This window comes from Amphiura filiformis, unplaced genomic scaffold, assembly GCF_039555335.1.
Source record: "Amphiura filiformis unplaced genomic scaffold, Afil_fr2py scaffold_91, whole genome shotgun sequence".
NCBI lineage: Eukaryota > Metazoa > Echinodermata > Ophiuroidea > Amphilepidida > Amphiuridae > Amphiura > Amphiura filiformis.
Genome location: NW_027305555.1, coordinates 39,297 through 51,821, shown reverse-complemented (window position 1 = coordinate 51,821; position 12,525 = coordinate 39,297). Strand labels below are relative to the sequence as shown.

Below are 12,525 nucleotides of genomic sequence, written 5' to 3'. Positions count from 1 at the left end.
CCTATTTGATCGTAGTGCATTTTGTTATGTGTGTGAGACGAACTGTCGCGGTAGATTGCAATCATGCTTTTGTTTAATGCATTTGAGTGCTCCGCCATATTTACGTCATATGAACAACCTCTATAGGACTTCTCAAAATATAATACATGTTTGTTTGATGACTCTAAACCCTAACCCTTACCCTATCCATAAACCCTAACCCTAATCCCTAAGTACCCTAAGACCCTAACAATAATGAATCTGGCCTCGGATTATGCGGTCCCGTTGGTCTTAGGGTTAGGGTTTAGGGTTAGGGCACAGAGCATACCTTGAGAGGACACTTGGCTCATTTGCATGGCAGTCGGGCTCTCCATTGTATTTGTTCATTTGTGTATGGAGAGCAATGGCGACCCTTCATTGTATTTGTTCATTTGTGTATGGAGAGCCATTCTTGGAGCCCATGGGACTCAGGCTAGGTCCTCAGGTAGAGTCAGACGCTGTATATACTAGAAACGCATATTCTTAATTCCGCGTTTATTCAATGTTAGCATTAAATTTGTATTGCCCGGCAGCGCGCGCAATGGAAATACCTGAATTTGTTACATAAAAAGAAATGAAAATTAAAAAAAGTCGGGTTCCACCTGAGTACATATTAAATGGGTGTAGAAATTGTTCTGAAAATATTAATTAATTTAGACAAACATACGGGATATAATGAACCTTTGACATGACGCCATGATGACATGATTTTATTAGTCGTTTTATATCACCTATACCGTGTGTCATAATACCAATATTTTGTAATTTTATATAAGAACTAATATTTTGCATCATAAATGCGCAGTCCATATATGTACAAACGAATACTAATCTTCAAGATATTAAGCTTTAGAAGACTTCAAAATAACATGTCACTAAGCAGGTCATAGGTGCTGGCCTTGTCCTATTGTACTTGTTCATTTGTGTATGGAGAGCTCACTGACCTGTATAGAGGTCAATGGGAGCTAGAGCTTCTTTACGGGGCACTATCGGTTTCAGGGCGTGGTTCATTGAACTCAACGGGCTGTTATTTGAAGTGCTTTTATGTTATTGCAAAACGGATCGTGGCGAAAGCTAATAAATAATTCATACCAGGGTTTAATTGATCTGGGATGCGGACATTTCATTATTCGCAAACCACCGGCATTTGATATAGGTTTGCGTTGTAAAATGAAAATGTGAATAAGAGTGTCATCCCCCTGGTTAGGGGTTAGGGTTCAGGGGCGTCGCTAGACCAATATGATTTGGGGGTGTACAGGATGTTTTGCCGACGGAAATATTTTGTAAAAATGTAGACCCATTTTTTTTTAGTCAGGGCGGCACGCAATAATCTAAAATGTGTGTGTGTGGGGGGGGGGGTCAATTATTTTCGACAAATTTTTAAAATTAGTAATATAACATTCGCAATAGGTCTATTACGTAACAACAGCACAATTTCGTAACACATTAATCTTTTAAATGACTTTTAATTTGCCGCGCCGACAATCACATAGCTTTCACTACATTTGCCGACAATCATATGGTTTTGACGACAACAGTCAATTTTTGGGTCTAATGTGGATTTTTTACATAATTGATAAAAACATCGAACGTGTATACAAGAAAAATGGTAGGTTCCTCTATATAGTATTTTACTGACCATGGAAATGTTCTGAGCACGTGTCAAAATCGATATAATGTATTGTCCATATAGACGCCCATTTATCATGTTTATTGTCGGATTTCTGTATGTAAATACGCAGTTAACAACAATTGGACGCTATTAATACACATTAATGTTTTTAGGCAAATAAAATTCCAAAATATGGTACGTTTTCTGCCTTTGCTTGTCATGTGGTAGGCCTATGTTGAAGTTGCGATTATATGTTCAAATAAGTTTCAAATGGATACCAACAAGACAAGTAGCCGAGAGGTCTAAGGCGCTAGGCTCATAGAATATCCAAAGCGGTGCGTCGTGAGTTCGAACCCCGCCTCTGCCAAACTTTAAGGGTACTTGCCCATCAATTTCATTCAGGGGCGTGTTTGAGAAACGGCACAGCGCATTAGTAAAAAGAATAAAAAATACTAAAATTTTCACCAGGGTTCGAACCACTGCCAAGGCACTATGAATGCTAAAGATGCCTATTGTGCCACGGTGACTGTGCTTAACATTCGGCGATTTTCAAAGATATACATATCAACACATTTCTAGTGTATTGAAAATCAGATTTTGGTAGGAATAGTCATAGAAAGACATATGACTCTACTTGTCTGTTTGCTTTTCATTTAATACAAATTAATTTTGATGACTTGAACTGGTACGACTCTTAGGACACGTGATAAGCGACCATTAATTTTGTAATAATAAAATGAAAACGCTGGGTCATTCACGACGTCATTTGTAATTCATGTCAAAACCTGGGGAGGACCACACACATCCGTGTATACGTGCACAATCGATACTCAATGATCCAGACAATACCGTTTGAATATACCGCCCTTATGTATGCACCTGCTTGACACATCTTGTCACTTGCGGGAAGATATACTATAGGCCTACCCTAATAGCTTACAATAGATACCCCACCGTAAATAGCTCTCTTCATTACCTCGCTGTGCCAGAATATACGCGCAGTGTACGTACTTTTGAACCATATTTTGTTCAAAAATGACAGGAAGGGACTGTTTTCAGCTAAAATGTTGGCTATCAGCAGATGCTCAATGATACCGGGAAGTATTGCAGAAAGGTAAGCGTACTCTTTATTTATTCAAAATATCACATCAATGAATTTAAATTATGTTCTACTCTATATATTCACCAAAAACCATGCCTCAAAGAGTCTTAATCAGTAAGATGTTAATTAATTTAATTATGTCGTATTTGCGAAACCTTGAAATGTCTGTATCACATTTTTTCCCCTTTGTAACCTGTTTTTATATTTGGTTGTATTGTGCTGTTGTTTATTATGCCTGCGGATGTTTGAGCCTGGTCGTGTACCTTCTCAACCCTCTTGTCTGCCCTTAACTGTTTTCCTTTTCAATATATCTGTTTTTATGTTGCATTATGAATAAAATTGAAATGATGAAAGTAACGTATTTGCCGATCACCTATACTGCACAAGCCCAGTATGTCGTATCTGCAATTTGAAGAATTTGGCGTTTCACATACTGACGTATTTGCGCGACTTTGTCACTGCACGGTAAAAATTGCTGTTTTGTACTTTTCACATACTGACGTATTTGCGCAATTGTTTCACATATAGACGTATTTGCACGACGTATTTGTCAGTCGGCGAAATTGACATTAGTCCTTTTAACATAGTGACGTATTGTATTTAATATTGATTTTTAGCAGAATAAGTTATGCTCTGATAGTGAATTATATTGAAAATATGGTATTTGTTTTAAATACGTCAATATGTGATACGCCCGACGATATGATACAATCCTTAAATATCTTACCAATCGTACAGATATAATCATCAGTATACCTAGCAGCAACAGAACTATTATCATCTAATTCAACACTGTATGTAAGAAGTGATCCGGGATACCCAAGCTGGTTACAAAGCGCCTGCAATTATATTGGAAACGTCTTCAGTTACATTTTTAAGTACGCAAGCTACTGAAGTAATACTAAAGTAATTATGTATTTAATCAATCTTATCATTGTCTAACAAATATTTTAATAATTACAAATAGAAATTAGTCAGGAAAGGTTCGATTATTATTATTATTACATTAGCATTATCATTATTATTACCGTCGTCATCGTAACCGTCATCATCATCTCATGATCATTATCTTGATAATCTTCATCATCATCTTCATCATCATCATCATCATCATCATCATCATCATCACCACCATCATCATCTTCATCATCGTCCTTGTACATGATTTCTTCTAACCTCCAAGTTGTTTAATTGTACTGAGTCCCATGACCTATCATTGGCGCTTCCCACAAAGCATACATCAGTCACAATTTCATCATACTGGACTTGAAGTCTGCCAATATTTGGACGTCCAGGCGGGTTATCTACCAGGTATACAGCACTGTGATCTGTAAAATGAAAATGAAGTTGCTGATGGAATGAGGTTTGGGATATATTTCAATTGATACAGATTATAATTATTTAGTTACAATCATGCTAAATCAACCTAGTCCCCTCTACTAAACATGCTGAGGTGCTAATATTAAGCACTCAGCCACTGTCTTAAAGTGCTAATATTGAGCACTTCAGTGTTATGTAGTGGAATGATCGGCTAAATAGTTTAGTTTGACACAACAAAATATATGAATGAGTAATTTAGTATTGTTACATTAATGTACGCAAGGTTTTGTCAAGTTAAAAAAACCCATTAAAGTAACGAAATTTGTTGGCAAGTTAAAAATGGCAATTCCGTATTTTAGTTTATTCTTTAGATCTGCCATACTGTCAGAGGAAGCGACGTGAAAACTTCCATAGTAAAGGCTTACTTGTAATGTTGGTCCCATCTAGATGAGCCCCGCAGAGCTATTAAGCCTATAAATAATATAATAGCCAGTAATGTCTGTATAACATTTTTAACTTGACAAAACCTTGCGTAACCTTAACGTAATTTGACATCATAGGATGCATATTATTCATTTAAACTTTGCAAAACCTTAACGTACTTTGACACCATCGAATGATAATGTTCTTGTTTTAATACTTGTCTTTTTAATGTTTACCCCTAAATTTTGCTCATTATTCAGGCCCATAGGGTTTTTGTTTTCAACGAGGAAAGAGATTTCAGATTGCTACACTTACTGTAACATTGTACTCCCAGTGTTCTAGTACAATCCATAGCATCGTCTTTAGGTGTAACAATACACATCTCCAGTGGTGTATTTACTGCAAATAATAAGGTAGACATTAAAACTGTTAACATGTTTACCTTCACTCTTTAATGTTTGAAAACGTCTGAACATACATAATTAGCCACAACACAGTTTACACGATATGGGTTTGGTTTTGTTACGTGTTGCAAAAAGAGCTCCAAAATTATTTCCAAAATTATATCATTTGTGAATAAAAATAGGATCTCGTTGTATGTGATATGGATTGCATTTTTGAAGAAAAAAAACGTTGAAGAAAAACATTGAATATTGAGGTAGAGATAATAATATTTAATTAAATTTGTGAAATTTTAAAAATATATCCACATTGATAAAACAACTGCAACTTTATGTTAATAGTTCAATGTTAATAGGATATATTTAAATTCATGTCAATGCCAAATATTTGAAATTATTATTTGGACCAATTGAGCCAGCAGAATCATTAACAATATTTTGATTCTACGAAATTTCTTTGCATAAAATATTGGTCTCATTCTTATCCGAAGTTGACATATTTTATCATTCAATATTATTTTACTACATATGGTAATTTTGATTTTAAAATGGCAATCAGTATCGTGCCTACCTTGTGCACAATGTATTTCAACTCCATTTTGTGTCGCATTTTTCTGTTGAGATTGAGCCCATCCACCTAAATATCCAAGATGTTGACAGATGACATGAGCTTCACGTGTGTAGTCCATTTCTGTACAGACCGCACACCACCCTCCATTATATTCTACTCTAACCTCGCCGGTGTTGAATATTCGATTAATAAGTTTGGCATCAGATAAACCTGTATTTAGGAAAATATGGTACAATTTGAGTCATCGGTGTTGGATATTTGACATTAAATAAAACTGTATTCAGGGAAGTATGATACGATATGATATGATAAGAGATATCGGTATTGAATATTTGATTACTAAGTTTGGCATCAGATAAACATGTGTTTACCGAAATATGATACAATTTGAGGCACCGGTATTGAATATTTAGTTAATAAGTTTGGCATCAAATAAACCTGTGTTTAAGGAAATATGATACAATTTGAGTAACCGATATTGAATATTTGATTAATAAGTTTGGCATCTGATAAACCTGTATTTAAGGAAATATGATACAATTTGAGTTATTGGTGTTGAATATTAATTTTGATTAATAAGTTTGGCATCAGATAAACCTGTAATTTAGGGAAGTATGATATCATTTGAGTCATTGGTGTTGAATATTTGATTGATAAGTTTGGCATCAGATAAACCTGTAAGTTAGGGAAGTGTGATATCATTTGAGTCATTGGTGTTGAATATTTGATTGATAAGTTTGGCATCAGATAAACCTGTAAGTTATGGAAGTATGATATAATTTGAGTCATCGGTGTTGAATATTAATTTTGATTAATAGGTTTGGCATCAGATAAACCTGTAATTTAGGGAAGTATGATGATATCATTTGAGTCATTGGTGTTGAATATTTGATTGATAAGTTTGGCATCAGATAAACCTGTAATTTAGGGAAGTATGATATAATTTGAGTCATTGGTGTTGAATATTTGATTGATAAGTTTGGCATCAGATAAACCTGTATTTAGGAAAATATGATACAATTTGAGTCATCGGTGTTGAATATTTGACATTAAATAAAACTGTATTCAGGGAAGTATGATACAATTAGAGACATCGGTATTGAATATTTGATTACTAAGTTTGGCATCAGATACACATGTGTTTACCGAAATATGATACAATTTGAGGCACCGGTATTGAATATTTAGTTAATAAGTTTGGCATCAAATAAACCTGTGTTTAAGGAAATATGATACAATTTGAGTAACCGATATTGAATATTTGATTAATAAGTTTGGCATCTGATAAACCTGTATTTAAGGAAATATGATACAATTTGAGTTATTGGTGTTGAATATTAATTTTGATTAATAAGTTTGGCATCAGATAAACCTGTAATTTAGGGAAGTATGATGATATCATTTGAGTCATTGGTGTTGAATATTTGATTGATAAGTTTGGCATCAGATAAACCTGTAAGTTAGGGAAGTGTGATATCATTTGAGTCATTGGTGTTGAATATTTGATTGATAAGTTTGGCATCAGATAAACCTGTAATTTAGGGAAGTATGATATAATTTGAGTCATCGGTGTTGAATATTAATTTTGATTAATAAGTTTGGCATCAGATAAACCTGTAATTTAGGGAAGTATGTTGATATCATTTGAGTCATTGGTGTTGAATATTTGATTGATAAGTTTGGCATCAGATAAACCTGTAATTTAGGGAAGTATGATATAATTTGAGTCATTGGTGTTGAATATTTGATTGATAAGTTTGGCATCAGATAAACCTGTATTTAGGAAAATATGATACAATTTGAGTCATCGGTGTTGAATATTTGACATTAAATAAAACTGTATTCAGGGAAGTATGATACAATTAGAGACATCGGTATTGAATATTTGATTACTAAGTTTGGCATCAGATAAACATGTGTTTACCGAAATATGATACAATTTGAGGCACCGGTATTGAATATTTAGTTAATAAGTTTGGCATCAAATAAACCTGTGTTTAAGGAAATATGATACAATTTGAGTAATCGATATTGAATATTTGATTAATAAGTTTGGCATCTGATAAACCTGTATTTAAGGAAATATGATACAATTTGAGTTATTGGTGTTGAATATTAATTTTGATTGATAAGTTTGGCATCAGATAAACCTGTAATTTAGGGAAGTATGATGATATCATTTGAGTCATTGGTGTTGAATATTTGATTGATAAGTTTGGCATCAGATAAACCTGTAAGTTAGGGAAGTATGACATAATTTGAGTCATCGGTGTTGAATATTAATTTTGATTGATAAGTTTGCCATCTGATAAACCTGTAATTTAGGGAATTATGATATAATTTGAGTCATTGGGGTTGAATATTTGATTCATAAGTTTGGCATCAGATAAACCTGTAAGTTAGGGAAGTATGATATCATTTGAGTCATTGGTGTTGAATATTTGATTGATAAGTTTGGCATCAGATAAACCTGTAAGTTAGGGAAGTATGATATAATTTGAGTCATCGGTGTTGAATATTTGATTGATAAGTTTGGCATCAGATAAACCTGTAAGTTAGGAAGTATGATATAATTTGAGTCATCGGTGTTGAATATTTGATTGATAAGTTTGGCATCAGATAAACCTGTAAGTTAGGGAAGTATGATATAATTTGAGTCATCGGTGTTGAATATTTGATTGATAAGTTTGGCATCAGATAAACCTGTAAGTTAGGGAAGTATGATATAATTTGAGTCATCGGTGTTGAATATTTGATTGATAAGTTTGGCATCAGATAAACCTGTAAGTTAGGGAAGTATGATATAATTTGAGTCATCGGTGTTGAATATTTGATTGATAAGTTTGGCATCAGATAAACCTGTAAGTTAGGGAAGTATGATATCATTTGAGTCATTGGTGTTGAATATTTGATTGATAAGTTTGGCATCAGATAAACCTGTAATTTAGGGAAGTATGATATCATTTGAGTCATTGGTGTTGAATATTTGATTGATAAGTTTGGCATCAGATAAACCTGTAAGTTAGGGAAGTATGATATAATTTGAGTCATCGGTGTTGAATATTTGATTGATAAGTTTGGCATCAGATAAACCTGTAAGTTAGGAAGTATGATATAATTTGAGTCATCGGTGTTGAATATTTGATTGATAAGTTTGGCATCAGATAAACCTGTAAGTTAGGGAAGTATGATATCATTTGAGTCAATGGTGTTGAATATTTGATCGATAAGTTTGGCATCAGATAAACCTGTAAGTTAGGGAAGTATGATATCATTTGAGTCATTGGTGTTGAATATTTGATTCATAAGTTTGGCATCAGATAAACCTGTAAGTTAGGGAAGTATGATATCATTTGAGTCATTGGTGTTGAATATTTGATTGATAAGTTTGGCATCAGATAAACCTGTAATTTAGGGAAGTATGATATCATTTGAGTCATTGGTGTTGAATATTTGATTGATAAGTTTGGCATCAGATAAACCTGTAAGTCAGGGAAGTATGATATAATTTGCGTCCTTGGTGTTGAATATTTGATTCATAAGTTTGGCATCAGATAAACCTGTAAGTTAGGAAGTATGATATTTTGAGTCATCGGTGTTGAATATTTGATTGATAAGTTTGGCATCAGATAAACCTGTAAGTTAGGGAAGTATGATATAATTTGAGTCATCGGTGTTGAATATTTGATTGATAAGTTTGGCATCAGATAAACCTGTAAGTTAGGGAAGTATGACATAATTTGAGTCATCGGTGTTGAATATTAATTTTGATTGATAAGTTTGCCATCTGATAAACCTGTAATTTAGGGAAGTATGATATAATTTGAGTCATTGGGGTTGAATATTTGATTCATAAGTTTGGCATCAGATAAACCTGTAAGTTAGGGAAGTATGATATCATTTGAGTCATTGGTGTTGAATATTTGATTGATAAGTTTGGCATCAGATAAACCTGTAAGTTAGGGAAGTATGATATAATTTGAGTCATCGGTGTTGAATATTTGATTGATAAGTTTGGCATCAGATAAACCTGTAAGTTAGGGAAGTATGATATAATTTGAGTCATCGGTGTTGAATATTTGATTGATAAGTTTGGCATCAGATAAACCTGTAAGTTAGGGAAGTATGATATAATTTGAGTCATCGGTGTTGAATATTTGATTGATAAGTTTGGCATCAGATAAACCTGTAAGTTAGGGAAGTATGATATAATTTGAGTCATCGGTGTTGAATATTTGATTGATAAGTTTGGCATCAGATAAACCTGTAAGTTAGGGAAGTATGATATAATTTGAGTCATCGGTGTTGAATATTTGATTGATAAGTTTGGCATCAGATAAACCTGTAAGTTAGGGAAGTATGATATCATTTGAGTCATTGGTGTTGAATATTTGATTGATAAGTTTGGCATCAGATAAACCTGTAATTTAGGGAAGTATGATATCATTTGAGTCATTGGTGTTGAATATTTGATTGATAAGTTTGGCATCAGATAAACCTGTAAGTTAGGGAAGTATGATATAATTTGAGTCATCGGTGTTGAATATTTGATTGATAAGTTTGGCATCAGATAAACCTGTAAGTTAGGGAAGTATGATATAATTTGAGTCATCGGTGTTGAATATTTGATTGATAAGTTTGGCATCAGATAAACCTGTAAGTTAGGGAAGTATGATATCATTTGAGTCAATGGTGTTGAATATTTGATTGATAAGTTTGGCATCAGATAAACCTGTAAGTTAGGGAAGTATGATATCATTTGAGTCATTGGTGTTGAATATTTGATTCATAAGTTTGGCATCAGATAAACCTGTAAGTTAGGGAAGTATGATATCATTTGAGTCATTGGTGTTGAATATTTGATTGGATAAGTTTGGCATCAGATAAACCTGTAATTTAGGGAAGTATGATATCATTTGAGTCATTGGTGTTGAATATTTGATTGATAAGTTTGGCATCAGATAAACCTGTAAGTCAGGGAAGTATGATATAATTTGCGTCCTTGGTGTTGAATATTTGATTCATAAGTTTGGCATCAGATAAACCTGTAAGTTAGGGAAGTATGATATAATTTGAGTCATCGGTGTTGAATATTTGATTGATAAGTTTGGCATCAGATAAACCTGTAAGTTAGGGAAGTATGATATAATTTGAGTCATCGGTGTTGAATATTTGATTGATAAGTTTGGCATCAGATAAACCTGTAAGTTAGGGAAGTATGACATAATTTGAGTCATCGGTGTTGAATATTAATTTTGATTGATAAGTTTGCCATCTGATAAACCTGTAATTTAGGGAAGTATGATATAATTTGAGTCATTGGGGTTGAATATTTGATTCATAAGTTTGGCATCAGATAAACCTGTAAGTTAGGGAAGTATGATATCATTTGAGTCATTGGTGTTGAATATTTGATTGATAAGTTTGGCATCAGATAAACCTGTAAGTTAGGGAAGTATGATATAATTTGAGTCATCGGTGTTGAATATTTGATTGATAAGTTTGGCATCAGATAAACCTGTAAGTTAGGGAAGTATGATATAATTTGAGTCATCGGTGTTGAATATTTGATTGATAAGTTTGGCATCAGATAAACCTGTAAGTTAGGGAAGTATGATATAATTTGAGTCATCGGTGTTGAATATTTGATTGATAAGTTTGGCATCAGATAAACCTGTAAGTTAGGGAAGTATGATATAATTTGAGTCATCGGTGTTGAATATTTGATTGATAAGTTTGGCATCAGATAAACCTGTAAGTTAGGGAAGTATGATATAATTTGAGTCATCGGTGTTGAATATTTGATTGATAAGTTTGGCATCAGATAAACCTGTAAGTTAGGGAAGTATGATATCATTTGAGTCATTGGTGTTGAATATTTGATTGATAAGTTTGGCATCAGATAAACCTGTAATTTAGGGAAGTATGATATCATTTGAGTCATTGGTGTTGAATATTTGATTGATAAGTTTGGCATCAGATAAACCTGTAAGTTAGGGAAGTATGATATAATTTGAGTCATCGGTGTTGAATATTTGATTGATAAGTTTGGCATCAGATAAACCTGTAAGTTAGGGAAGTATGATATAATTTGAGTCATCGGTGTTGAATATTTGATTGATAAGTTTGGCATCAGATAAACCTGTAAGTTAGGGAAGTATGATATCATTTGAGTCAATGGTGTTGAATATTTGATTGATAAGTTTGGCATCAGATAAACCTGTAAGTTAGGGAAGTATGATATCATTTGAGTCATTGGTGTTGAATATTTGATTCATAAGTTTGGCATCAGATAAACCTGTAAGTTAGGGAAGTATGATATCATTTGAGTCATTGGTGTTGAATATTTGATTGATAAGTTTGGCATCAGATAAACCTGTAATTTAGGGAAGTATGATATCATTTGAGTCATTGGTGTTGAATATTTGATTGATAAGTTTGGCATCAGATAAACCTGTAAGTCAGGGAAGTATGATATAATTTGCGTCCTTGGTGTTGAATATTTGATTCATAAGTTTGGCATCAGATAAACCTGTAAGTTAGGGAAGTATGATATAATTTGAGTCATCGGTGTTGAATATTTGATTGATAAGTTTGGCATCAGATAAACCTGTAAGTTAGGGAAGTGTGATATCATTTGAGTCATTGGTGTTGAATATTTGATTGATAAGTTTGGCATCAGATAAACCTGTAAGTTAGGGATGTGGCATCAAGTAAACATGTATTCAGGGACATATGATACAATTTGAGTAACCGGTATTGAATATTTGATTACTAAGTTTGGCATCAAATAAACATGTGTTTACCGAAATATGATACCATTTGAGGCACCTGTGTTGAATATTTGATCAATAAGTTTGGCATCAGATAACCCTGTATAGTCAGCGGTTTTGAATATTTAGTTAATAAGTTTGGCATCAGATAAACCTGTATTTAGGGATATAATAACACAATTTCAGACACCGGTGCTGAATATTTGATTAATCAGTTTGGCATCAGATAAACCTGTATTCAGAGAAATATCATACAATTTGAGTCGTCGGTATAGACCTTTTCAAATCAAGATCGGAAAACCGCA

General features: G+C 33.3%; 1 protein-coding gene across 1 annotated transcript in view; it reads right to left on the bottom strand.

Annotated features, from left to right (window-relative positions):
• LOC140144877 (uncharacterized) overlaps positions 1-12,525 on the bottom strand; it is a 43,182-nt gene that overhangs the window by 25,526 nt on the left and 5,131 nt on the right. Inside the window, exons 2-5 of the mRNA XM_072166679.1 lie at positions 5,448-5,657; positions 4,791-4,874; positions 3,909-4,060; positions 3,460-3,571 (exon numbers count right to left, since the gene is read on the bottom strand). Of these exons, the coding sequence (XP_072022780.1) occupies positions 3,460-3,571; positions 3,909-4,060; positions 4,791-4,874; positions 5,448-5,657 (558 nt within the window). The remainder of the gene's footprint in view (positions 1-3,459; positions 3,572-3,908; positions 4,061-4,790; positions 4,875-5,447; positions 5,658-12,525) is intronic.